We start from the raw sequence: 27,806 nt of genomic DNA, 5'->3' as shown, positions 1-27,806 counted from the left end.
GGACACACTCAAGAAGGGAGTGCAGGGACACTCGAGAGAAGAGTAGCCCCAGGGTGTCTCTTCTTGAATCCTTACAAAAGGTTGAGCTCACTGTGGGGCAGAGGTTCAGTGGACTGTTCATCAGGGTAGGTGGTGTTTTCTCAGAATGGGAGGGTCTTTGGGAAAAGGAGCTCTATCCTCTTTTTGTCCTGGTATAGTTGTTCTCAGAACTGTCCTGCACCAAGGAGTGTGGTATTTTCTAGCATGTTAGCAAGTGTATAATGAACTTCGGGCAAGTGTAGGTCATTTTTGCTCCCCCTCTAGAATCTAGCTGGTTTGTTGTGCTTAAGCTGTTTGCCAGCTGGCCCCACGAACTGGCCTCAAGCTTTTCTTGATTTGCTCAGGGTCTGTCTCTCTTCCTAAACTATACCGTCTATGTCGTCTTCCCCTTGGAGAAATCACTGTTTTGGAGAGAGGCAGGCAGATGGCTACAACAGAGTGAGAAGCTGTCTAGTTAAGGTTTGATCCTTGAGGGAATAGGGAGGGAATAGGGAGGGAATGTATTGGTTTATGCAACTGGGAAGGCCAGAGGTACAGCTGGATCCAAGAGGCAGCCCCTGATCCCTCCATCTCTCCTCTCTCTACTGGCTTCCACACTGGCTCCATCCTCAAACTTATCTTCTCCCCTCATGGTGGCAAGATGGATGCCACAACTCTAAATACCAGCAACCCTGGAAGTTCCAACCACTTCCAACTGTTTCCAGTAGTTCCAACCAAACTCTCGGAATTGAGTCTCGTTGACTTTTACTCATCAGGGTTGGGCCACACGATCACTTTAGAGCCAAGCACAGTTTTCAGGGTTTGTCATACTTCATGTAGTGTAAACATGGCTGCTGAAGCCATGGGTTGGAGCCGTGGGTTGGAGGGAAGTTCTCAGTGAAAAGGAAGGCCTTGAGATGGATAGATATCCCAAAATCTATCTGCCGTAGAATCACTCCCTCTCTGAGCACAACTGTAACATGGGGGTGGTGAAATACCTACATGGTTATTCCATCCATAAATCGTTGTGCAGAGGAAGGAGATCGAAGCGTCCTTAAAACCATGTGTGGGGGCCATGTGATGGGAGAATAGCCAGCCCCCGTGACAGCCTTTGTGGGGGACTAAGACGCTGAAATGGTGAAGGAGGTTACCGTGGAAAGGCTGTCAGCCACAGAGGCTGTCTGAGGGCAGAGACCCCCTGGCGTGTGGTGTCCTCTGAGCAAGATGCTCACTGGGACCCCCCTGGTGTCCTATGCTCAGGTGAATTCGTTCGAGCAGCTGTGCATCAATTACACCAACGAGAAGCTGCAGCAACTCTTCAACCACACCATGTTCATCCTGGAGCAGGAGGAGTACCAGCGCGAGGGCATCGAGTGGAACTTCATTGACTTTGGGCTGGATTTGCAGCCCTGCATTGAGCTCATTGAGCGGCCGGTGAGGGCCCACAGCTCACTCGCATGTGTGTGGCCCCATTCAGCTGGCATGTGGACCCTGCCCTCTCTCCGTGTGCACATGGCTTCCCCCATCACCGAGTCCTTGTGAACTCAGTCACACTTTCCCCTAACCCACATTTTACTATCAAAGGTATTTTCTTTTTTTAATTCCCTCTCCTTCCCTCCCTCCTTCCCTTCCTTCCTTCTTTACTGCCCTCCCTCTTTTCCATTCATTCATCCCCAAAGGCAAGCGTCTTTGTTCACTGATGTATCCCAAACTCCTAGGGCCACGCTCAGGGGAGGAGCACAATACATAATTGTTAAGCGACTGTTTACTGGGCCCAAGCTATGTGCTGGGTCCCCTCTTGAGGGGCTGGGGATGTGACCATGAATGAGATGGACATAGGAGCAGAGAAAGCAACTAAAATCCCTGATAAGACCAATGTGGAGAATGATTTAGGGAGGCCTGCTCTGCACAGAAAAGACCATTGGCAGCAGAGCGGAAGGCATATGCAAAGTTGGTGTTCAGACTGCCTCAGCCTTAGGGAAGTGTTTTACTAAAAGGGACCCTGAAGTGAATTTATATGTAAAGCAAGAAATTCCTAGGCAAGAAGTGTGGAATTTTTGTGGTGTTGTGCACGAGTTGTCCACGAGGGGGCAGCAGCAAACCTACCCTTCCTTTCATCCCCAGTGACGTCCATTGGACAAAGGCAATTTAAGGATAGACTGGGCACGGGTGGAGGGCATAAGTCCATCTTTACACGTAGGCAGATACGGTCATAGAGGTAGGGAGACTTCCATGCTTGTGTTCAGGTCATCAGCATTCCTTGGCGGGCCTGAGGCTCGGGCACCCTTGTCAGGATCCTGCCTTCTTGTCCTCCGCAGAACAACCCTCCAGGTGTGCTGGCCTTGCTGGACGAGGAGTGCTGGTTCCCCAAAGCCACAGACAAGTCCTTCGTGGAGAAGCTGTGCACAGAGCAGGGCAACCACCCCAAGTTTCAGAAGCCTAAGCAGCTCAAGGACAAAACTGAGTTCTCCATCATCCACTATGCTGGGAAGGTGCCAGCCTCAAGTCCCAGGGCGCTCTCTGTCCCGGGGACCCAGGCAGGATGCTCAGAAGGGGAACGAGTTGGGAATGGCAGGACCCAAAAGCATCTGGTCTCAAATCAGATCCCAACTAAGACCTGTATGTGATTTGTCTAAGCGTCTGTATAAGTACACACACACACACACACACACACACACACACAATATCTAAGTCTACACACACACACACACACACACACCCTAATATATCCCAACCATGGTGGCCAGGCAGTTCTTTCCTGTATACACTCTAAATCCTTCTTGCTATATGTTAAATCCATCAGGAAGGGTCAACTGGAATGGGATGGCCAATAAACCCACTTTGGGGTCCAACAAAAACCTCCCTTATCACGGCCCCAAGCTGGCCATTGCCAGCCTGTGCCATCCAGGGAAATCTGTGATGGCTGCCTTCCCTCTCTTCCCCTTGCCCCAGTCCTGGTCCTGGGTACTGTAGAAAAGACATAGCTCAGTCTGGCTTGCAGAATCTTATTTCATTGTCCCTCCCGTAGCCCCACTGCATCATGGGAACAGGCCACGCACTCTGCCAGCGGTTGGCCAGCTACAGCCCATGGTCCAAATCTGGCCCTAGGTCTGATTTTGTAAATGAGGTTTTGTGGGCACACAGCCACGCCCTTTTGTGTACAGAACATCTATGGCTGCTGTTATGCCGTAGTGGCAGCGGTGAGTAGTTACAGCAGAGACTGGCCTGCAAAGCTAAAAATATTTACTATCTGGGCCCTTTACCAGAGAAGTCTGCCAAGTCTTACCCTGCGCTGAAGTGAGTGTACTTTCCCTTAAGCACCTAGAGGTAACGCTCTTCTTTTCCCTGCTTTATACGTGCATTTTTATTCCTGTCTCCCTCTCAGATTGGGCCTGACCATCCCCATGAATATGAACCCACATCCATAATAACTCACCAGCACTATTATACCAGTTCTTTCCATCTCACAGTTAGATAATAAAATGAAGGTTTTGGCCACTGTCAGTGATCAAGCCAGGAATTTTAAAAGCTTTATATGTCCTTTTTCTGTATATCCATGTATCAAAACTTCCAAGTTAACAAAAATCACGCTCATTGAGAGAGCCCAAACATAATATAAAAAACCCAGGACTGTTGACAGGCCTTCTCTGGAGGAGAGGAGAGCTCTGGATGTGAGGGGGGCGTTTGCCGTCAGCAAAGCTCTATACCGTTTGGAGCTCACAGGCATCAGGTGGGGCTCTGGAGAAAGGGGGCTGCAGGAGAAAGCAAGGAATAGAGAAGAGGCCTTCCCAGCAGTGGCCGCCGCTGTGCACAGGGCCCTGTAATCTGTGGGTCTCTTCAGTGGTATATGTGGCTTCCCATCATGGCAGCTGCTCATGTCATTTCCTCTCTGACCCTGGATGATCTGGGGAGGGAAGTGGGAGGACTGGGGACCTGCCCTTCTGCTGTACTGACGCAGAAGCCCCTGACCCGTGGGGCGGGTCCTTGGCAGGTGGACTACAATGCCAGCGCCTGGCTGACCAAGAACATGGACCCGCTGAATGACAACGTGACTTCTCTCCTCAATGCCTCCTCAGACAAGTTTGTGGCTGACCTGTGGAAGGACGGTAAGGCCCCGCTGCTGGAGCTGGAGGACTGAACGCCAAGTCCCCCGCTGCCCCAATCCCCACACCCGCTCCCAGGGGAGGCAGCCCGTGCGGGGTGGGGAGCCAGCACCATAGGCAGGTGCTGGTGACCGTATGTCGGCGCATCCAGCACTTCCTGAGCACTGGCCCCTGAGCCCCTCAAGCCCACGCCTGGACCCCAGGGAGAAAGTCCCCAGTCAGGGCTGGGGCAGTAAGGGAGAAAACAGTGCTCAGGCGTGTGAGTCCGAGCACCCCCAGCTGGAGTCAGAGGCCTCCCCTCCAGTCTGTCTCCAGCTGTGTGATCTTGCACGAGTCACTTGACTTGGCTAAGCTTCAGTGTCTTTGTTAGTAAACCAGGAAAATAATAATAGCCCCCACCTCTCCCAGGTTTACTGCGAGGGCTAAGTGAGACCAGTGGGGCTCCAGCTTGAGCATCAGGATCAGCTGGGGAGCATGTTACCCAGGACCACGCTGGGCCCTGTCCCAGAGGTTCTGGTTCAGCGCATCTCAGTGAGGCCTAAGAACCAGCATTTCTAACAAGCTCCTACATGGTGCTGACGCTGCTGGTCTGGGGACCAGGCAAGAGCTAATCCACCTGAAGTGCTTAGCACCTCTAGGCCCCTAGTAAGGACTCAGGACCGTGGGCCTCAGTGGTAACTCTTAGTGGTGGGGTGGGGTTTGCTGTTTTTGTTCCTGGACCTTGGTGCCCACAGCAGATTTCATCTTTGGCACAGAGCTTGTGGCAGCCCTTGTTTTAGGCATTGTAGAAAATACCTCAGAAGGGGTCAGCTGTGCCAACATGTACTGACTTAACCCCTTACCATCACCACCCCGTATTGTTTGTTGAGTCCTTAGTCATGTGCCAGGTTTCTACCTTGGGCTGTTTGCTAAACCTTCTGCCCAGGATATCATTTCCCTAGGTATCTACCTACCTGATTACACTTCTTTCCAGTCTCTGCTCAGGTATCAGCTTATCAGGGAGACGCCACCACCACCCTAACAGAACACCCATCACTCTTGCCCCCTTTACTGGGCTTTATTTGTCTAAGCTGGTCCCACCACCCGAACAGTGGTGTATGAATGTACGTGAGCGTTGCCTGTCTCCTTCCATTAGAATATTCACAGAATATGAGCTGAGGGGGAGGGTGGGTGGCAGGGAGACACAGGGTCTTTGCTTATTTCATGGCTGCATCCCTAGGGCTTAGCACATAATAGGCTCTCAGTAAATATTTAATGGTGGATAGAGATAGAAAGTGGGCAGGGAAATTGGCTCTTTGTATGCTTTATTCACCTATTCTTGCACTAGCAGGTGGATGATGCTATTACGTCCTGTTTGCAGAAGGAGAAACTGAGGCAAAAAATGGCACCAGGCCGAGGCAGCACTAGAGCGGGTTTATTCCCAGATCTCTGTGACAGTGTCAGAGAGACTTTGTTCTTAGTGTCACTCAGCAGCTCTCAGGATTTCCCAGATACTACTTAGAAAGCACTCCCCCCACCCACTCCTCCCCTCACCCTGGGCGGCAGAGAGAAGATAGTGGGTAGAGCCTTCCAAGGGGAGCAGGGGCCCAGGGTAGGCCAGAGGCTGACACTGCCCTCAATGTGCCCCGCAGTGGACCGCATTGTGGGGCTGGACCAGATGGCCAAGATGACAGAGAGCTCGCTGCCCAGCGCCTCCAAGACCAAGAAGGGCATGTTCCGCACAGTGGGGCAGCTCTACAAAGAGCAGCTGGGGAAGCTGATGACCACGCTGCGCAACACCACGCCCAACTTCGTGCGCTGCATCATCCCCAACCACGAGAAGAGGGTGAGCTGCCCGGCCTCTCGGCAGGCCAGAAGGGCCCCCCCGCAGACATCATCAGGGCCTTTGGGAAAGGGAGGGGCACACCAGTGCAGCAGGGCAGGCAGAAAGCCTGGGCCCCCACCCCCAGGGCTCCCTCTGACATGGGTGGAGGGTTGTCTGAATTCGGTACCCATTCCCCATCCTAAGGATGAAGGAAGGCAAGGGAGAATGTATGCAGGGTCAGCCCTGGAGTTGTGTCCAGGGTGTGAAATCACTTGGTCATTCATTTTTTTAGTTAATACTGGGCTCCACCTGTGCCAGACACAGGGGATACAGTCCTGGATAAATTGTAGTTCCTGCCAGTAGGTTTCTTATAACCTAGTGATAGGGCACTCAGCTGGGGGCAGTTGTGTCCCCCATCCCCTCAGGGGACATTCGGCCATGTCTGAAGACATTTTTGGTTGTCATAACTGGGAGAGGGTGCTACTGGCTTCCAGTGTATAGAGACCAGGGAGGCTGCTGGACATCCTGTAGTCGCAGGACATCCCCCAGGGGAGACTCATCCAGCCTAAGATGTCAGTAGCGCTGAGGTTGTGGGGATCCCATGGGAGAGGTGGACACAAAAGCTGATATCTGCACTGTATGCAATAAATTACAAGGACTCTGAGCAGCCAGAGCTCCCGCTTCAGCCTCAGGGGAAGGAAAAGCTGCTTGGAGAATGGGCACTTGAAGAGTGAGTCAGCATTAACTTGGTAAAGTAGAGGGCAGGGCGGGGAGGGCATCCCCAGCAGAGAGACCGGGAGAAGCAGAAGTGTGGAAGTGAGAAATGAAGGATCTAGGCCAGGAAACTCTAGGCCAGTCGGTTCCTGTTGCCGTGTGACATGTGAGGCCAGGATTGGGCAGGGATGGGGCTCAATTGGCAGGCAGGGGCTGGCCGTGGAGCTCCTCGTGGGCTGACCCAAGCTTGGCCTTCCTTCTAAAGGATGCCACTGGGGGCTTTTAAAAGCAGGGGTCTGTCATGACCAGATTTACATTTTAGAAACCAAATGAGAGGGAGCAGAGGCAGGACAGCGATGGGAAGACCAGGCAGGGGGCTGTGGTGGCTGTCTGGCCAGGAGACAACAGTGATGGAGGGAAGTGGGCAGATTGGAGCTGTTTAAATGTCGGAGCTGTAGAGCTGGTGATGGACAGAAGGTGAGGGAAAGGGAGGTGACAGGAGAACGTCCCAGTGTCCAGCCAGGTGATGGTAGGGCCACCAAGTACGGAAGAGACGGCACCTGATACCCCCACTGAGACCTCACCTGGTGCCTCTGTTAATCCCCGGTGGCCTGACAAGCTGGGTCACCCAGGCCTGAGGTTTGGGGCTCGCTGCTCCCCAAGTGCCGGGCCCAGTGTCCACTGCCCTTTCTGCCTTTGCAGTCCGGCAAGCTGGATGCCTTTCTGGTGCTGGAGCAGCTGCGGTGCAATGGGGTGTTAGAGGGCATCCGGATCTGCCGTCAGGGCTTCCCCAACAGGATCGTCTTCCAGGAGTTCCGCCAACGGTGAGCCAGCTGGGGCCAAACACTGGTGGGGCGGGGGCAGCCGGGCCGGGTGGAGGGGCAGAAGGATGATGGAGAGGTGCCCGGTTGGTGACTTCTGCCCTCTGTCTCAAGCTACGAGATCCTGGCCGCGAATGCCATTCCCAAAGGCTTCATGGACGGGAAGCAGGCCTGCATCCTCATGGTGAGCCCTGTCCCAGCTCCACCCCAGACACCAGCTGCCAACCTCCCAGCTCTGGGGGTGCCACCTGGGGCTGCTCCCCAAACACACTCAATCCTGGGCCACATGGCACAGCTGAGAATGTGCCTGCACCCTCCTTCCTTCTGCAGATCAAAGCCCTAGAACTTGACCCCAACTTGTACAGGATTGGCCAGAGCAAAATCTTCTTCCGAACGGGGGTCCTGGCCCACCTGGAGGAGGAGCGAGACCTGAAGATCACCGATGTCATCATGGCTTTCCAGGCCATGTGCCGCGGCTACCTGGCCAGAAAGTAAAGCCGCCTGCTGTCACCTCCCCCAAACACAGGCCAGAAATGCGCACGCTGAGGGTGCTCCCCCACAGCCGGGGCTCCTCAGCGCACCCCTCCCCTCTCTGCAGGGCCTTCGCCAAGAGGCAGCAGCAGCTGACGGCCATGAAGGTGATTCAGAGGAACTGCGCCGCCTACCTCAAGCTGCGCAACTGGCAGTGGTGGAGGCTCTTCACCAAGGCAAGTGCTCACCCAGCTCCTCGGGACCCCCGGCCTGCTGCCTCCCTGCAGACAGTGCAGGGACTGGGCCAGAGATGGCCGCATGGCTGTGCTGCTGAGGCCTGGGGTCCAGCCTCTCCCCCTTGTGACTCCCAGAGCCGAGGCGGCTCCTCCTTGGCACATGGGGCACAGCCGTGACCATGACCTTAACATGGAGCCAGGGCCTTCCTGTCATCACAGGGGCCCTCATGTCACCCGTTTACAGCCACACCCATTTCCCTCCAGAGCCGTGGCAACCACCACTTCTCCTTTTCTGTAATTTTGTCATCCTGAGAATGTCACATAAATGGGGCCCTACAGTATGTCACCTTTGGGGATTAGTGTCTTTCACAAAGTGCCATTCTCTGGAGACCTTCCAGGTCATTGCGTGTATCAACTGTGTGTTCCTCTGGGTACAGTGTGTTTGTTCTTGCAGCGTCCCCGGCTATTAACGAGCCACTTGCACAAAGACATGCTCTGTTGCGACAGACGCGGCTTCCCCTCATGGGCTGTTGGATGTGTGATGGGCACAAACCTTTTTCATTAAGCAAACAGTTATGCAGTGCCCACTGTGTGCCAGGTGTGTGCAAGGTGCTGGTGATACAGGTGGCACAGACTCCGTGGGGCCCGGCCTCATGAATATTCTAGTTGAGTGGCAGTGCAGCCAGTGAGCAGATAAACACCGAAACAAACACATCCCGGCAAACCAGGGTAAGCACAGGAGAGAAGCCACAGTCTACACAAGAGGTGCTTCCATGAGCCAGGTGAGGGCTTGGACACAGGAGTTAGGAGTCAGTCTGGCGGAGAACAGCAACACGTTTTTGGAAATATTCATTCTTATCCACCCAAGTTCTGAAAACACTAAGCTAAAAAAGCCATCCGAATAAAGAAAATCTGGAATTAGGGACATTCCTCCAGCCTTATGTACAGTAGCAAAATTTCAATGCCCAGCACCCGTACATTCATTAGATCAATAATGGTTCTTGCATTAATTGGTGGAAAGCATTTCAACTATCAAGAATGATGGTTCTCTAAAAAGGAAGTTGTAAAAATGGCGGAATACCATAGGGCAATAATTATCTTAAAGTTTTAAGTAATAAATGCAGAATATAAACCCGGGCAAGCATGATCTCGGGAGTATTTTTTTAAATGTGTAGGAAGAAAGGCTGGCAGGAAATGCCAGCGATGTCAATTATGACCTTGATGGGGAGGTAGGATGTGCGGGAATGTTTTTTCTTTTGTCCTTGGAGGGAAAGGTATCAGTCTGTTGACTGTAATTCTCTGGGATGGGACACAGGAGGAGAGACTTTCTCCTTTCATTTTGTACCTTTTTCAGTTGCTGTAGTTTATGGTGTCTCACCCTCGGCCCTACTGATGTTTGGGATGCTAATTTGGTGTTGTGGGGGTTGTCCTATGCATTCTCGAATATTTAGCAGCATCCCTGGCTTGTCAATGAAACTGTCTCCAGAAATTGCCAAAGTCCCCTTGAGGGGTGTGGGGTGGGGTAAAATTGTCCCTACCCGAGAAACATGGATCTAATTTGTTACAAGACTGTATCCCTTGTGCCATGAAAACAAGTAACAGGCTGACTGTGTGTGCACAGGTGAAGCCCCTGCTGCAGGTGACGCGGCAGGAGGAGGAGATGCAGGCCAAGGAGGATGAGCTGCAGAAGATCAAGGAGCGGCAGCAGAAGGCAGAGGGCGAGCTCAAGGAACTGGAGCAGAAGCACACGCAGGTGCGGGGCCGGGAGCAGACCAGGCGGCAGAGGGAGGGCAGGGCACATGCCCCATGGGGCTCACTGGGTGCCTTTGTGCCCTGCATGCAGCTGGCAGAGGAGAAGAACCTGCTGCAGGAGCAGCTGCAGGCGGAGACGGAGCTGTATGCTGAGGCCGAGGAGATGCGCGTCCGACTGGCAGCCAAGAAGCAGGAGCTGGAGGAGATCCTGCATGAGATGGAGGCCCGCCTGGAGGAGGAGGAAGACCGGGGCCAGCAGCTCCAGGCAGAAAAGAAGAAGATGGCACAGCAGATGCTGGTAAGGCACTGCAGGGGCTGCCCTCAGTGGGCTCCAAATCATTTGACCACTGCAGGCCTGTGAGGGGCATCTGATTATATATTTCCCCACTGGGCAAAGAAAGAGACTGTGGTTTGGCCACCTGTCCAAGGCCACAGAACTAGAGCTGAGATCACAACCCAGGTCTCCTTAAGGGCCCACTTTGTTCTCCTGCCCTGCCTTTCACATGCTATCTCTTGTGAGGTTGCAGTCAGGACGTCAGCTGGGGTGGCAGTCCTCAGACAGCTTCACTGGGGCTGGAGGACCAGCTCCGCACGGCTCACTCACATGGCTGTAGGCAGGAGGCCTCAGGTCCTCACCGCGTGGGCTCCTCCGCAGGGCTGCCCGAGTGTCCTCACAGCACGGTGGGGACTTCCCCCAGGAGGAGTGAATCGCCCTTTAAGCCTAAGCTCTGACATGTTGGTCCTCACTTCCTCTTGCTTCTTTTATTTGTTAGAAGCGAGACAATAAGTCCAGCCCACACTCAAGGGGAGAGGAATTAGTTTCACCTGTTGAAGCAAAGAGAATCAAAGAATTTGTGGACATAGTTTAAAACCACCATGGTATCTACTATCCCCATCTTATAGATGAGGACACTGAGGCTCCAAGGGGGCTTCCCCAAACCTTTTCTTTCCGGTGACTGTGGAGCAGTGGGGGTTACAGGCCCTGCCTTGGCACCAGTTAGTCCCCAGAGCTCTGGAAGAGTGGCTTTGTTTTAAGCAAGGCTGTGATTCTTTTCTCTCCCCAACAAAGGACCTGGAAGAACAGCTGGAGGAAGAGGAAGCTGCGAGGCAGAAGCTACAACTCGAGAAGGTCACAGCCGAGGCCAAGATCAAGAAACTGGAGGATGATATCCTGGTCATGGATGATCAGAACAATAAACTGACAAAAGTGAGTGGGGTTGACCATCTGCATTAACATGACAGGCTCGCCAGGGCTGAGGACTCCAGAGACTGTCCCTTTTTAGTGAAATGCAAGGTATCGAAGGCGGAGCAGATGGTTATCTCCAGCAGTGACAAGGCAGCCTTGGGGCTGTTGTCTGGATGCAGGTGCGCCAAGACTGAGGTCCTGCTGGTCCTAACCAGCACCAGGGCTGCCACAGAGCAAGTCTCAGCAACAGCATGGCCAGTGGAAACCCCCAAGTTGTGCAAAGGCCATGTGCCTGAGATTCAGTGGCCTTTCTCATGTTCTCATGGACCACTTCCAGTTAGGAATTAGGGTGGCCAGCTGTCCTGGTTTACCTGAGATGGAGGGGTTTCTGGGATGGGGGGCTTTCAGCACCCAAGCCAGATAAGTCCCATTGTAAATGGGAATGAGTACGTCACCCTAGTCAGTACCCACTGACCAGCCCCACTGAGGGAGGCTCCCTTTAGTTCTTTGTGCTAGATGTCAGCTGGGCACCTCCTGTGAGCCAGGCCCTGTGTTAGGTACAGGGCATGTATGGTGAGGGAGGGCCCTGTCCTCGTGGGCTCATACCCTAGTGAGGTAAGGAAAAGATAATCATACATGTTAACTATTAATTATTATCACAATCAGGGTGCTGAAGGAGGTGTTCACCATATTATAAAAAGAGCAATTTGGAGGTGGAGGCGAGGTATTTAGGGAAGGCTGCTGGAAGTGACATTTAAATGCAACCTGAAGAATGAAAGAACAGTTAGAGGGAGAAGGGGGTGGAGGAGCATCCCAGGCAGGTGGTCCCATCAGTGCAAAAGCCCTGAGCCAGGGAAGAGCTGGCATTTGGTAGGAAAGGGGAGAGGGCCCCACAGGCTAGAACCTGAAACATGAGGGGCAGAGCAGCAGGAGATGAGAAGGCTGATTTGGGGGAATTATTATTAAGGAATTTCTCCTAGAGGTCATATTTGGTTTTAACATGGGTTATCTGGAGATGACTAAAAGAGAAACGTAGATCCTGGAGAAAAAAAATGTTAATGCTATTTCCTTTTCTTTCCCCCAAAAGGAGCGAAAACTCCTTGAAGAAAGGATTAGTGACTTAACAACGAATCTTGCAGAAGAGGAAGAAAAGGCGAAAAATCTTACCAAGCTAAAAAACAAGCACGAATCTATGATTTCAGAACTGGAAGGTAAACTGGCTCTGCAAAGAGGTTTCAAATGGATGTTTTAAAACTAGGGAAATCAGAGGGGAAATTTGAGCATGGCAGATGATTTCAAGAGATGCACATCCTATCCAAGCCCCCCATCACCCTTAGTCAACACACACGCCGATGAGAGGTGCTCTCCTCCGGACGGACTTCCCTTCCAGGAGGTGGTAGTCTGGGCTGTGACGGTTTCCAGCGGGGGTGTGTGTGTGTGCGTGCAGCTCCTCTGTGTGAAGTGCCTGAGCAGAAAGGCTCATGCTCCAGGCATCTTGCTGGTAGCTTCCACCTCCTGAAGGGCCCCTGGCTTTGTTGCAGTGCGGCTGAAAAAGGAGGAGAAGAACCGGCAGGAGCTGGAGAAGCTGAAACGGAAGCTGGAGGGTGAGGCCAGCGACTTCCACGAGCAGATCGCAGACCTGCAGGCGCAGATCGCGGAGCTCAAGATGCAGCTGGCCAAGAAGGAAGAGGAGCTGCAGGCAGCCCTGAGCAGGTAGCAGGCCAGCAGAGGTGTGTCCTGCGTGTTCCTGTGCCCTGTGGGCCCATCCTCAGTGGCCTTGGTCCTGCTCCTTCAGGCAGGCCTCCGTCTCATACACTGTGGTGGCCCAGTCCAGCTTGCACCTGCAGTACCTGCTGCTGACTTGCCTCTCCTCCCTCCAGGCTCATCTTCTCTTTGCTGTCCCCCCTAATCTCACCTGTCTGCCTTTCAGATGCCCAGAGCTTTCTTGTCTACACCCTAGTTCTAGATTTCCAGTTGCTATTGTACTAGCATCTCAAACGTCACGTGTCTGAGGCTGGGGCAACCCTTCTGTCCCCTGGCCCTCCTGAAGTCCCTCTTTGAGTGAATGCCAACCTCCTTCCTGGCTTCCCCCACCCATCTTCTCCACCCAGAGCCAGCAGCAGCCTCGAGGTCTGCCAGTCCTTCAAAATGTGCCCGCACACCCACTCTCTGTTTTTCCCTCCTCCCAGCTCTCAGCTAGGTTCACAATGATGGCCTCACACTGGGAACATTGCAACAACTAATGGTTATTCACCTGCTTGCTGTGTGTTAAGGTCTTGTCAGGCAGAATCTTTGCAGACACCCAATGAGGTATGCTGCTATGACCTCCAATGTCAATGAGTAGGAAGCTGAGCCTTGGAGCAATGAAGGAATGTGTGACTGTCACACAGTTTAGGGAGGCAGAGGTGGGATTCGAGTCCCACAATTTTCTGGCTGATCCCCTGGCCAGCTTTTTCTTCCAGTTCATGCTGCATGACATGAAGCAAGGTGATCAACCAAAAACACCCTTCTGGGTCATGAACCTGCTCAGAGAACTTTGCTGGCATGTATGGGAAAAGCCAGGTTCCCTAGCCTGTCACTCAAAGCCCACCTGCCCTCTGCAGTCTGACCCTAACCCAACCATTCCGCTTTCTCTCTTACCGCTGCCCAATCACAAATACAATATGACCCAAGAGCTTACCTCTCCCCGCCCTGCAGACCCTTGCCCCTGTGCCCCCAGCCATGCTGTTCCCATTCCATCCCTCATGGGCGAACCAGAGGCCAGTCCTCCACGTGGCAGCAGGCAGCTCCCCTCCATGAAGCTCCTAACACACTTGTGCCATTCGAACAGTGCTTCTCCTGTCCCACCAAGAACCATGGTCACTGTCTCCCCCAGTTTGGGGGCCCTGGTTTTACTATCTGCACCCCCCCGCCCCACTCCATGCAGCACCTGGCCAAGTGCTGTGCCTGAAGCAGGCACTCAGTCACTGAGCAAAAGGAAGGACTAATAGGTAGTTGCCAGAGAGGAATAACTGCCCAACATTCATAAAGCATTTCTTAATCAACTGCTGTGAACTGGGCAGCTTGCTGTCTGGGACCTGCGCTTTAGACACACACACACACACACACACACACACACACACACACACACACACACACACACACATTTTTGTTTGTATTAAAGTGTCATTGATATACAATCTTATGATGGTTTCACATAAACAACACAGTGGTTTCAACATTCACCCATATTATCAAGTCCTCGCCCCGCCCCCACCCTTCCAATCACTGTCCATCAGTGTAGTAAGATGCTACAGACTCATTACTTGTCTTCTCTGTGCTGTACTGCCTTCCTCTTGACCTACCTATATTGTGATTGTGAATTATAGTGCCCCTTAATCCCCTTCTCCCTCCCCACCCACCCCCACACTCCCCAACCCATTCCCTTTGGTAACCACTAGTCCCCTCTTGGAGTCTGTGAGTCTGCTGCTATTTTGTTCCTTCAGTTCTTTGTTGTTGTTACACTCCACAAATAATCAAAGTCATTTGGTATTTGTCTTTCTCCACCTGGCTTATTTCACTGAGCTTAATACCCTCTAGCTCCATCCATGTTGTTGCAAATGGTAGGATTTGTTTTCTTCTTATGGCTGAATAATATTCCATTGTGTATATGTACCACATCTTCTTTATCCATTCATCTACTGATGGACATTTAGATTGCTTCCATGTCTTGTGAATAGTGCTGCGATAAATATAGGGGTGCATTTGTCTTTCTGAATCAGGGATCTTGTTTTCTTAGGGTAAATTCCTAGGAGTGGAAATACTGGATCAAATGGTATTTCTAGTTTTAGTTTTTTGAGGAACCTCCATGCTGCTTTCTGCAACAGTTGAACCAATTTACATTCCCACTGACAGTATAGGAGGGTTCCCCTTTCTCCACATCCTCGCCAACATTTGTTGTTTCTTGTCTTTTGGATGTTGGCCATCCTAACTGGTGTGAAGTGGTATCTCACTGTGGCTTTAATTTGCATTTCCCTGGTGATTAGTGATGTGGAGCATCTTTTCACGTGCCTGTTGGCCATCTGAATTTCTTCTTTGGAGAAGGGTCTGTTCCGATCCTCTGCCCATTTTTTAATCAGGTTATTTGTCTTTTTAGATGTTGAGGCATGTGAGTTCTCTATATATTTTGGTTGTTAACTCCTTATTGGATATGTCATTTACAAATATATTGTCCCATATTTTAGGGTGCCTTTTTGTTCTGCTGATGGTGTCCTTTGCTGTATAGAAGCTTTTTAGTTTGATGTAGTTCCACTTGTTCATTGTTGCTTTTCTTTCCCTTGCCCCAGGAGATATGTTCAGGAAAAAGTTGCTCATGTTTATAGTCAAGAGATTTTTGCCTATGTTTTCTTCTAAGAGTTTTATGGTTTCATGACTAACATTCAGGTCGTTGATCCATTTTAAGTTTACTTTTGTGTATGGAGTTAGACAATAATCCAGTTTCACTCTCTTACATGTAGCTGTCCGCTTTTCCCAACACCAGTTTTTGAAAAGGCTGTCATTTCCCCCATTGTATGTCCATGGTTCCTGTATCATATATTAATTGACCATATATGCTTGGGTTTATATCTGGGCTCTCCATTCTGTTCCATTGGTCTATGGGTCTATTCTTGTGCCAGTACCAAGTTGTTTTGATTACTGTGACTTTGTAGTATAGCTTGAAGTTGGGATGCGTAATCCCCCCAGCTTTGTTCTTCCTTCTCAGGATTGCTGTGGCTATTCAGGCACACCTGTTTTTTAATATCAGATCTTGGAACTCATGTCCTATGTGAGTCTCCAAGCAGTCCAACATAGCAAGAAAGGGTCTGCTGTGTCTTGGGGACATGGGCGGGGCCTTGTGTTAATATCTATGGAACATGAGGGGCTAGTTCTGGAAAGCAGTTTTTGGCATCTTGTGAGATAGCAGGGGACCAGGGACTCCAGGGTCTTAATTCTGGTGATCTGTCCCTGGCAGGCTCGATGATGAAATTGCTCAGAAGAACAACGCCCTGAAGAAGATCCGGGAGCTGGAGGGGCACATCTCAGACCTCCAGGAGGACCTGGACTCAGAACGGGCTGCAAGAAACAAGGCTGAGAAGCAGAAGCGAGACCTGGGGGAGGAGCTGGAGGCACTGAAGACAGAGCTGGAGGACACACTGGACAGCACGGCCACCCAGCAGGAGCTCAGGTGAGACCATGGCCCCCTGATCCCAGCAGCTCCTGCTGTCCCACCGCACTGGTGGGATAGCTGGTGTAGAGGGGCAAATCTAAAGAAAATCCCGAGTCATGGGGTTCCTCAGGCCCTGTGCTTACTGTCCTAATTGCATTTTGCTTTAACCAGCAGAAGCATGATTCTTGTACATCTCATTTTGCAGTGCAATAGTAGGACATATTCAATTCAAGAATGATTTGAAAACTGTAATAAAGTAGACTGCAAAAATATCACCCACTGTCCCTCCACAGTTGACATTTTTGGGTACTTCCTTGCCTGTTTTTCTAGGTGTGTGTATTTATGGGGTGGGCGAGAGCTCCGGTTCCTCTGCACAACACATCTGAGGTGAACCTCTGTCTCCCAACCAAACTGCCATCTCCCGTATCCTTTCTGTCCAGGGCCAAGAGGGAGCAGGAGGTGACGGTGCTGAAGAAGGCCCTGGATGAGGAGACCCGGTCCCACGAGGCCCAGGTCCAGGAGATGAGGCAGAAGCACACCCAGGTGGTGGAGGAGCTCACGGAGCAGCTCGAGCAGTTCAAGAGGGTAAGCTGCCATGCTTTGGTGACAGCACATAAGAGCACAATATGTCCCTTCAAATAGCTGCGTCTGTCCTGACACCAGCTATGCCAGGTTCTAATAATAACGATGGCAGCCAGTGTCTGTAATGGGCTTAGTGTACATGTAAGTGTACACAGCCACCCCGTGTAGGCTATGTTCACCCATTTTACACATGAAGAACCTGAGGTCCAGAGTGCCTGCTGGTGAAGAGACTGACCTTGGGTCCCACAGCTGGAGAAGGGGCCAGGCTTTGAACCCGCAATCAGGCTCTGGACGCACCGCTTAGTCTCTCCAGGGTGGCGTCTGCAGTACACTGCCCCCCAGAGAAGAGGAAAGGTTTAGCAACAGTTCTGCATATCTGAAGATTGGGCACCTTCTATGCATCATAAATTCTCTGCAGATTGGAGGAAGACTCATAATTTGGCTTCAGTGGCAGAACAGCGCTCTGGCCTGGTTGGGAATGGCTGGATTAATCCTTCTTCCTTCCATGGGCTGCTGTGGGGGTGTGGGATCCACGGCAATTAAACAGCACTGCTCTGAGGGCTTCTTGTTGGTGACTTCCTGCCCCTTAGGAGGAGAAGCGTGGTGTTTCATTCCCAGGGGGGAGTTTTTTTATAGCCCTGGCCCCCTGCTGCCCTGCTTCCCTGAGAGTCCGGATTATATCACCAATCACCCCCACACTTTCTAAGTAGCCCCCAGGCTAGGCTGAATGGGTGGAGCATTCCCTGAACACGGTTGGACGCAGATTTTGTTTCTATCCCCAGCCCAGGTGACTGTTCTTCCTTGAGGTGGTTTATTGAGCATCTTCCAGGGAGGTGGTTCACCGCCTGTTCTATCAATCTCACAATGCCCTGTCCATCAAAATGTCAGCAACCCCTTGTGTAGCCCTGATTATGGACCAGACACTGATCCATTGTACAAACACTCACTCATTTAATTTCACTGCTAACAATTGTTAAAATTCAGATCTCCAGGCCCTGAACTCTGAAAAGCATTGTGCAAAACTGAGCCCCTTTCCCCCTCCAAATGAATAAAAGGACATGTGTTGACGTCCCCTTGTCACTTGTCAACTGGGATCTCAATACTAAATCTTCAACAGTTTGTCGATCCTTCCATATTTTGGACAAATAATAGTGTGCTAGCTGTAATTACAGCATACTTTCCCCCTTTTCGATTGTCTTCTCTTTTTTACGTTCAGAAGTTATTTTTTATATCATTTGAACCCTGATGGGCTACTCCCACCATCTGAAATAATTAGCCCTCCAGACAGTAGTGAGGTGTACATGTCCCTTTAACTTTCTGGCTGGAAGAGTGGGGTCCCAGGAAGGGTAACTGACTGTCCTCAAGCTAGGTGGCCATCAGAGGTGAGCAGGGGCTGGAAGTCAAGCCCTGAATTCACAGCCAGGTCTCTTTGGAAACTCAGCTTTTCTTGCCCCCAGCAGACAGCATCTGTCTGTGTAATGGGTAGAGCCTGGGAACTCCTGCCTGCCATCTCAGCGGCACAGAAAATGAGGGTGGGCTGTATTTTACCTCTAGCAGCTTTGCTTTGGACTTGGATCCTGGTTCCATCAGCTTCTTGGGGAAAACCTTTAACATCCTACCTCGGGTCCCTTGCACACATGTAGTTTCAGCACAGTTCTGAGAAAAAGGTCTTAGGTTGGGCTCAGGTTTTAGGGGAGCCCAGATCCCCTGAGGTCTCCCAGGAGCCTTGCTTATCGACCTGCACTGTTTCCCCTCAGAGACACTTTGTCCCTGTCTAGGGTCCTGGCAGCTTAGTCCTACTGTAGCACAGGAATGGCTTCCAAGGCTACCTGGACACTGCACAGCACCTCCCCAGGGCCTGTGGGAAAGCCATGTTTCCTCTGGTCCGGGGACCCACACAGTTCTGCTTCTTTCCTCCTCCCTACAGCCCTGGGAGAAGCCCTCTCCTCTCTCCTGTTTTTGCCCCAAACACTTTTTTTCTTAGGGATTCTTAAATGCCTACAGTAGCTGGTTAGATAAAATAACTTTCTCTTAAATCTCACAGAAATAGCAGTGTACATTTAATGATAAATGTGATGGTGATAAAGGAGAGGTGGGCATTAGGGCGAAGTGGAGTATAGAGCGAGCTGCTACTGAAGAGCCAGCTCAATGTTGCCTGGGAGGAAGGCAAGACCCAATTCTAGATCATTAGCTTGTTTTTTGAAAGTCAGAATCATTGAGCTATATGCAGTACAATTCACCAATTTTAAGTGTGTATCATTCACTGAGTTTTGACAAATGTATGCACTTGTAATTATCACCAGTCATAATACAGATCATTAGATTTTTAAAAAGAGAAGCTGGCAATCCAGATTTTATGTGACTTTTCTTTATTAAAAAGTTGGCAACAAATTCTTTTTAAAGGTCCTGAATGGGTCAAACAGTCTGATGGCAGGCTGGATGCAGCCTATGGGATACCACCTCTGAGCTTTAGGAAAACAGGATGTAAAAGTCTTAACTGGTGATTGTATGTCCCCAAGGCTACTGCATCCTTCCCCTGAAGCAACAAGCACAGGTCCGTGGACCTGCCCGAGGGAAGGAAAAGCAAGCAGGAAGCTCGGCAACAACACAGATTCTTCCCTTAAAAGGCTCTCCAGGCCACAGCTGTAATGCCGACCCTCCCCTCTGCTTATCTGGCCAGGCCAAGGCAAATCTGGACAAGAACAAGCAGACGCTGGAGAAGGAGAATGCAGACCTGGCCGGCGAGCTGCGGGTCCTGAGCCAGGCAAAGCAGGAGGTGGAGCACAAGAAGAAGAAGCTGGAGGTGCAGCTGCAGGAGCTGCAGTCCAAGTGCAGCGATGGGGAGCGGGCCCGGGCTGAGCTCAACGACAAGGTCCACAAGCTGCAGGTGAGGCCGCAGCGCACAGCCCTGGGTACCCCCTGTGGGGGATGCTTTTCCGGCTAAGTGGAGGCCCTCTGGCTGCCAGCAAGTTAGTTTCTTCTTGTCACGTTCCCTGAGATGAGATGGTTGCCCTATTCAGTTTAATCTTCAAACACCTTCGTCTGCTCATTCAACAAGTATTTACTGAGTACCTGCTGTATGTCAGGCACTGTGTTTAATCCTGAGATATAACAGCCAGGGAGCACACACTGTCTCTGCCCCAGTGGAACTCCAGCTTAGTGGACAGAAAGACATTTAGAGCCACACAAATGAATGTAAAATGGTGCTGGAAAGGGGGAGCAGGTAATGCAGCAAGTGTGAATAACAAGGGAGTCTGCCCTGCAGGAGGAATCAGGAAAGGCTTTCCCGAGGATGCATAATTTGACGGATAAGTGGAAGGCTACCAGGCCGCGGGAAGAGCATGTGCAAAGGCCTGGTAGTAAGTAGGAAATCAGAAGAGATTACGTAAGGCCAGTTAGAGCAACAGTGCCAAGGTGGATGGGGAAAAGTGCATAAAAGGGGACTAGAGAGGTAGGTTGTGGCCAGATGATAAAGGGCCTTCAAGGCCCTGTTATATGCATGTTGGCCTTTACGCTGAGTTATGGGAAGCCACTGATGGGTTTTAAGCTGCAGAATGACATGGTCTGTTGTTTGGTCTTATTTAGCTTTAACTAGACATTTGGCCTTTCTATTCATGGGACACGGCCAAAACTTTGATAAATATTTAATGTGCTGACAGCCTGGGACAGGGGGTGGGGGAAGCATTAAGTATGATTTTTTCCACAGGCAGCTGAGAGCAGGTTTTGCTACCCTAATATAAGCAATGGTCTGGAGTCAAGATCATTTATATCATCGTAAATGGGAAGAGGATGGATGGTGGGCTGATATACCCAAAAGGACCTGCTCAGAGATACCAGGGGCTGGAGTAAAAGGCAGAGAAGGTGGTCGAGGGCTTTTTACCCTTAGGGTCTGCTTCTCTGGATTTGGCCATAAAGAGTAGGGGCAAGGAGGGGTGCCATCCATATCCTCTTCTCCACCTTCAGGGAGTAGGCGAGTCCGGAGCATCTCTCAGGGTCTGGACTCCCACTTCTGCCAGCCTCGGCAAGGACTGAGGATCTAGAGGCCAATCAGCACAGGCTGGTGCTCTAACAGGTCCTTAGAACCAGGGATCCCAACTGGTAGGCAGTACTTCCCTTGGGAGCCACCGTACCATGAGCAGGCCCCACAGCTTGTGTGTATTTCTCATCAGTGGATACCTTGTGAGAAAAAAGGGCTCCTCTTACTTAGTGAGGATCCTGTTCTAGAGGTTCTGACTAACCACGGTCTTGGCACCCCCAGAATGAAGTGGACAGTGTCACAGGGATGCTCAATGAAGCGGAGGGGAAGGCCATCAAACTGGCCAAGGATGTGGCATCTCTCGGGTCCCAGCTCCAGGACACCCAGGTGGGTATCCTGCAACGTCATCTGCAGGGACCTGGGGTCCGACCTTGGGGGCGGGTCCCTGGGACTCCCACGTATCCTTTTTGTAGGAGCTGCTTCAAGAAGAAACCCGGCAGAAGCTCAACGTGTCCACCAAGCTGCGCCAGCTGGAGGATGAGAGGAACAGCCTGCAGGACCAGCTGGACGAGGAGATGGAGGCCAAGCAGAACCTGGAGCGCCACATATCAACTCTGAACATCCAGGTGCCCGCTGCACGTGTCCTTGCTTTCCGGTGGATCCGGGCTCTGGTGTCGTGTTGTGGTAGGGCCCTGGCACAACTTTACTTGGCTCACTGGCAACCCCTGCCCCTAAATTTCTTCAAGGAGAAGGTGGTTGCTTCTTGGCATGGGGGTTAGGGAGGGGCACCACTCCCTACCCTCCTCTCATCCTGCCCCGGACTCTGCTGTTTCAGCTCTCTGATTCAAAGAAGAAGCTGCAGGACTTTGCCAGCACCGTGGAATCCCTAGAAGAGGGCAAGAAGAGGTTCCAGAAGGAAATCGAAGGCCTCACCCAGCAGTACGAAGAGAAGGCAGCTGCTTATGACAAACTGGAAAAGACCAAGAACAGGCTTCAGCAGGAGCTGGACGACCTGGTCGTTGATTTGGACAACCAGCGGCAACTGGTGTCCAACCTGGAAAAGAAGCAGAGGAAGTTTGATCAGGTAGGTGCTGGAGGGCTCTCCACTCTGTGCACGGACACTGGCTGGGAGTTGGGGCTGCTGTGTCGGCTTGCTATAGGTGACCCTGACACTTTAGGGCACCACCCATTAGGGACCCTGACACATTAGACACACCAGCATCACGAGGTCATGCAAACCCAGTGATGCTTTTCATTTCTAACTGCGAGAAGGAATGAGATTTATCTTATTCACACAACAAGGAGTTATTGAGTGCCTACTGAATATTCCAAATAATTAAATGTTTCAATACCACATTTCATTATGAAGAATTTCAAGCACACAGCAAAGTTGAAAGCACTGTCTGGTGAACACCTGAATTCTCACCACCTACATTTGGTAATTAACATTTTATCATACCCACTTTATCACATATTTATTTATCAGGATGAACTGTCTGATTCATATCTTGTGGATGCACTTCAAAGTGCATTAGAGACATCTGTACACTTCCCTCTCAATACCTCAGCATTGCATAGTAGAGTTCCTTTTTTATATGTAATTTTGAGGTAAAATTTACATACAAAGAAATGTACAAATCTTAGGTGTCTGTATTTATCAGAACTCAGTAAGTGTATATTTGTGTGACCCAAACCCTTAAACACCAGCCTAAGTGTTACTCAGATTTAATAAATACAGTTTTCTTTGCAAGTGACTCAGAGGTATTCTAAAAATCCATTCGGGGATTGTACCATGAGGCCAAATACCAGAGGCAGGGTGCTCATTGCCTCTCCCCGACACAGAGCACCAGGGTTCTGAATGATGTGCTGACCTCCTTTTTCTATCTCCCATGCTGTTAGCTTGTCTTCATTGCTTCTAATCTGCTATTTCATTAACTGTTTGTGAGCCTGAGTTCATTTTAATTTATTTATTTGTCACATAGAGTGTAAGGTTTTTGCGTTGACTGCTGTATGGGGGTGCAGCTACTTAACTGTCTTTGCTGAATTCTGGAAGTGTGGTTTTTGGGTGTTAAAATATAGAATATGCTGTCCTATCTCTGAAGCTGAGGTGAATATCAGCATGGAGCATCCTTGGAGCTGCTTCTCCAAGTGGCAGGGGAGTGTGGCCTGCTCGTCCACACTCTCACCATTTCCCTGCTGTGGCCATGGAACAACAGAGGGAAAACTGGCCTCTGGCAGGATTAAGTGTCACTCTGACCTTAGTAGCAGTTGTGTTCTAACCAACATGGGCAGCATTAGTGATTTCAAAGCACAAAGATTCAGCAGATGCTGGCTCTGCATAAGGCTGACCTGGATGGAAGTCAGAAAGCAAGCTTATTATAAACGATCTCCATACATATCTAAATAACTTACACCTGCACCTGGATAGATTTAGCAGGACACAAGCCTTCTTTCCCATATTTGCAATGAAATGAAGCCAAAGTTCAGGTGTGCTGAGAGGTCACCTCTGGTTTTCTGTTGTATTTTAGTTGTTAGCTGAGGAGAAAAACATCTCTTCCAAATATGCGGATGAAAGGGACCGAGCTGAGGCAGAAGCCAGGGAGAAGGAGACCAAGGCCCTGTCTTTGGCACGGGCCCTCGAAGAGGCCTTGGAAGCCAAAGAGGAGCTTGAAAGGACCAACAAGATGCTCAAAGCTGAGATGGAGGACCTGGTTAGCTCCAAGGACGACGTGGGCAAGAATGTAAGTCGCTCTGGATTGTCTTTCTTGTCTGTATTCCACCAACCCACCCTCTCTGCTATGTACCCAGTCCACAGGGGGCTGGCTCGGTGCCTCTGTCATGTTAGGCAACAATCAGGAATTGAAAGCAGTCCCTTGGGCTGGTGCAAAGAGGGGGCCTGGCTGGGAGAGCAGTTGGGGGGCGAGGTCTGAGTCAAGGGTCCTGAGAGGAAGGCTCCTCAGGCATTCTGTGGGTGGCACAAGGCATCTCTCTGATTATGCTGCCCGTCACTGTGGGCTGCCTGGCCATCTTCATGAAGTCATCCCTCATGTGAAAGGTCCATGAGCTGGAGAAGTCCAAGCGGGCCCTGGAAACCCAGATGGAGGAGATGAAGACCCAGCTGGAGGAGCTGGAGGATGAGCTGCAGGCGACAGAAGATGCCAAGCTGCGGCTGGAGGTCAACATGCAGGCCCTCAAGGGCCAGTTTGAGCGAGACCTGCAGGCCCGGGATGAGCAGAATGAGGAGAAGCGCAGGCAGCTCCAGAGGCAGGTAACCTGGGTTGGGCGAAGGAGAGGAAGTGGGGATGGGGAAGCAGGTGGCCTGTTGCCCTCCTCCTACCACCACTGCCTGGCCTCCTGGAGACTTTTCTCTCACCTGCAATCTGAGGGTGAGAAAACCCCGCTTGCCAGGGGTGGTGCGCAGCCAGGAGCTGGGTGGATGCCTCTGGGGGCGGCCCGGCCCAGCAGCGCACATGTCTTCCTTGGGCAGCTCCACGAGTATGAGACGGAACTGGAAGATGAGCGAAAGCAACGTGCCCTGGCAGCCGCGGCCAAGAAGAAGCTGGAAGGGGACCTGAAAGACCTGGAGCTGCAGGCTGACTCAGCCGTCAAGGGGAGGGAGGAGGCCATCAAGCAGCTGCGAAAACTGCAGGTGGGTAACGCCCTGACTGCAGGGCTGGGGTGGGGCAGGCGACAGCTCACCCCACGCTGGGGACCTGAGTCAGCAGCTGCGGAGGACACAGGCCTCTCACTGTCAATGGTGTCTTCCATCACCATTTAGCTTTTGGGGCTGTTCCTGCCCCGGGAAGGGCACCGTTATCAGGCACTTGGTCACAGCTCCCAGATCACGTCACCGTTTCCTCGGCAGGGTGGTGCCCCCGCAGCCGCCTGAGGCTGAACAGTGCCGATGCAGCAGGGCCTTCCCTGCGGTTAGTCGAGGAAAATAATCTAGGGGTTGGCATAGACGGAACCTGGGTGAGTAAGGACAGCTTGGCTGGTCCTCCTGGTTGACTCATGCAGGCTCAGATGAAGGACTTCCAGAGAGAGCTGGAGGACGCCCGTGCCTCCAGGGACGAGATCTTTGCCACAGCCAAAGAGAATGAGAAGAAAGCCAAGAGCTTAGAGGCAGACCTCATGCAGCTTCAGGAGGTAAAGCTTTCCTCTCGTTCTGAGCGCCTCAGATGAGGACGTCATGGCAGCAACACGTGGCTCCCCTGGTCTGTGCATCTGCAGATTGCTTCCCCTTGTCCAGCGTTCCCCACAGGTGGACCCCAATACTCGGGGCAGGGGAAGACACAGAGGGGCCTCCCGAGCCCAGAGGAGGTGCAGCCACTTCCACGGGTGGCCGTAGGAACTGCTGGGGGCCTGGTGGCAGGAGCAGGGTGGATTCTCAGGTGGGGTCCAGGCCTTCCCTGGCAGGCAACAGGTTTCCTCCCTCCTTACCCCCACCACCCAGGATCTAGCCGCGGCCGAGAGGGCTCGCAAACAGGCAGACCTAGAGAAGGAGGAACTGGCTGAGGAGCTGGCCAGCAGCGTGTCGGGAAGGTATGGAGCTGAACGGGGAGAAAGGGGTGGGGGTCCAAGCCTCAGATGATGAGGGACAGGCAGCTCATAGGAGAGCCTCCTGGGCACCCATTTTAATGCTGAAAGTGGCAGAATGTTCAACTGACCTTGTGACAGGGTCATAGGTCTTCACACCCTATTTGGGGGTATAGCCAGTTTCATTTATTCTGAATGGACAGCATGGTGGGGCCAGGTAGGGAGGTGGGGGACGGGCATCTGGGGACGTCAGGGAGGAGAGGCTGGTCTCATCCCAAGCCTGGCTTTGCTGACACCAACTGGGTATGAGTCCTGGCTCCCCACTTCCCAGCTATGTGATTTTGGAGAAGTCTCTATAACTGAGGAACTGAGGCTCAAAGAAGCTTAAATAAGGGCAACCCCGAGCCACTGCTCCTTCAAGGAGGGGTTTTCTAAGCTGGGGGAGGCTGAAGCCCCAGATGCAGCTGCCTTTCCCTTAGGAATACTCTTCAGGACGAGAAGCGCCGCCTCGAGGCCCGGATCACACAGCTGGAGGAGGAGCTGGAAGAGGAGCAGGGCAACATGGAGGCCATGAGTGACCGCGTCCGGAAGGCCACACAGCAGGTAGGGGCTGGGGCCATGGGCCCAGTGCCAGAGCAGCATGTGGCTCACAGACATGCAGCATGGGCTCCTATGTGCAGGCCCTGGCAGAGGGGAGTGGGGAGACGTGAGAGTGGGGGCCCAGCATGTTCATCCGTGTACCCCCCTCTCCCGGGCACGCCAGCACCCTGCCCGCTGGCTTCAGAGCACTTAGCAGCAGCCTGTAGCGTCTCACTGGGTAGTCAGTGCATGTCTGGTTCCCTCCAGCAGACAAGGCACGCCTGGAGTAAGGGCCTTGGCACCTCCCTCATGCTCTTTCCCGGCCCCAACGCCTGGCCTTACAATAGTGAGCACTTGGTGACATTAATGAGCAAAAGCTCCGTGACGGGTGCTGGGGTCCCCTCATGTGACCTAGAGCCAGGGACAGGGAGCCTGGGACGCAGCCTGGAAGAGCTGCCTCGAGCTGAGCCATAAAGGAGCTCGTGGCTAGAGGAGGGGAGGAGGGACCCTGGGTGCTCCAGCTCTAGGGACGCGTGCTGAGGCTGGAGACAGTGGGAGGAGTTTGTCCTCTCAGTGCCCCGCTGCGAACTTATGCGCCCTCCACCTCACGACCTCACGCTCTTCCCCAGGCTGAGCAGCTCAACAATGAGCTGGCTACAGAGCGCAGCGCGGCCCAGAAGAACGAGAGTGCCCGGCAGCAGCTTGAGCGGCAGAACAAGGAGCTCCGGAGCAAGCTGCAGGAGATGGAGGGTGCAGTCAAGTCCAAGTTCAAGTCCACTATCACGGCGCTGGAGGCCAAGATTGCACAGCTGGAGGAGCAGGTTGAACAGGAGGCCAGGTACAGTGGGACGGGGCTCCAGTGACAGCCTGCTTGCCAGTGAGTGGCAGGGGGTGGCAGGGGTCAGTCAGCCTGTCTGGGCATCAGTCTGGCTGTGGAATGAGCTCAGTGGAGCCCACACTGCAGCCGTGCTGGGAGAGCTGAGTGAGTACAGAGGGAAGTGCTGTGCCCGGCCCAGAACGGGTCCGTTAGCTGTACAGCCTGCTATTAGGAAGAAGCATGACTCAGGGATGTCAGCCACCCTTCCAGGGGCACATGTGGCTTTTCCTCACCTGCGTTTACAGAATATCAGATTAACAGACGTACACAAAGTCCAAATCAACAACCCTCTCAGCACACACTTCCAAATATGGGAAGGCTTCTCATTTTAACGGTGGGTCAACTGAGCTGAACATGAACAGCACAGGGCAGGAATTCAGACCCACTGTTTTGGTAGTGGCCTCTACTGGGAACTCCCAGACTGGGCTCTTCACCCATGTAAAGTACATTCACAGCTAGGTACACCCTCTCCGCAGTCGACCACAGGCCATTCTCATCACCTCAGGAAGAAACCCCATACCCCTCAGCCACTGATATGCTTTGTCTCTATCACCCATCTGGACATGGAGTCACACAGTGTGTGGTCCTCAGGGTCTTGCTTCTCTCCCTGAACATAATGGCTCCGTGGCCCCCCCCAGGGAGCACGTGTCCGCACTTCATTCCCCTCTGCGGCCGGGCGCTGTACTGACCGATTCTCGGGTGCACCCGACCTGGGGCTCAGGGCGCGGTGCTGCCCCTGTTCACACGCCCGCTGCCAGGGCAGCCACCCCACACCCCTCCCCCCTGTGCACAGAGAGAAGCAGGCGGCTTCCAAGTCGCTGAAGCAGAAGGACAAGAAGCTGAAGGAGGCCCTGCTGCAGGTGGAGGACGAGCGCAAGGCGGCTGAGCAGTACAAGGAGCAGGTAACGGGGCCGCCAGGGCCCCCCAGCGCCCAGGCCCCCCACGCTCCCCTGACCGCTGGGCCTC

The 27,806-nt window shown here is 52.3% G+C and overlaps 1 protein-coding gene across 4 annotated transcripts in view; it reads left to right on the top strand.

The window, feature by feature from the left end:
• MYH11 (myosin heavy chain 11) overlaps positions 1-27,806 on the top strand; it is a 112,464-nt gene that overhangs the window by 77,155 nt on the left and 7,503 nt on the right. For all 4 annotated transcript variants that reach the window (XM_036917902.2, XM_036917900.2, XM_036917904.2 and 1 more), the window contains 27 exons: positions 1,279-1,452; positions 2,337-2,510; positions 4,010-4,124; positions 5,753-5,946; positions 7,342-7,463; positions 7,575-7,644; positions 7,791-7,951; positions 8,059-8,167; positions 9,789-9,920; positions 10,011-10,217; positions 10,989-11,126; positions 12,193-12,316; positions 12,647-12,818; positions 16,096-16,308; positions 16,731-16,875; positions 19,553-19,759; positions 21,131-21,235; positions 21,322-21,474; positions 21,684-21,932; positions 23,377-23,589; positions 23,904-24,116; positions 24,336-24,497; positions 24,866-24,994; positions 25,302-25,390; positions 25,864-25,987; positions 26,593-26,801; positions 27,634-27,742. In XM_036917902.2, the coding sequence (XP_036773797.2) occupies positions 1,279-1,452; positions 2,337-2,510; positions 4,010-4,124; positions 5,753-5,946; positions 7,342-7,463; positions 7,575-7,644; positions 7,791-7,951; positions 8,059-8,167; positions 9,789-9,920; positions 10,011-10,217; positions 10,989-11,126; positions 12,193-12,316; positions 12,647-12,818; positions 16,096-16,308; positions 16,731-16,875; positions 19,553-19,759; positions 21,131-21,235; positions 21,322-21,474; positions 21,684-21,932; positions 23,377-23,589; positions 23,904-24,116; positions 24,336-24,497; positions 24,866-24,994; positions 25,302-25,390; positions 25,864-25,987; positions 26,593-26,801; positions 27,634-27,742 (4,212 nt within the window). The remainder of the gene's footprint in view (positions 1-1,278; positions 1,453-2,336; positions 2,511-4,009; positions 4,125-5,752; positions 5,947-7,341; positions 7,464-7,574; positions 7,645-7,790; positions 7,952-8,058; positions 8,168-9,788; positions 9,921-10,010; positions 10,218-10,988; positions 11,127-12,192; positions 12,317-12,646; positions 12,819-16,095; positions 16,309-16,730; positions 16,876-19,552; positions 19,760-21,130; positions 21,236-21,321; positions 21,475-21,683; positions 21,933-23,376; positions 23,590-23,903; positions 24,117-24,335; positions 24,498-24,865; positions 24,995-25,301; positions 25,391-25,863; positions 25,988-26,592; positions 26,802-27,633; positions 27,743-27,806) is intronic.

Source organism: Manis pentadactyla, chromosome 10 (assembly GCF_030020395.1).
Source record: "Manis pentadactyla isolate mManPen7 chromosome 10, mManPen7.hap1, whole genome shotgun sequence".
Classification (NCBI taxonomy): Eukaryota; Metazoa; Chordata; class Mammalia; order Pholidota; family Manidae; genus Manis; species Manis pentadactyla.
Note: the sequence above shows the minus strand (reverse complement) of the source record. Positions and strands in the feature narration are given on the sequence as shown.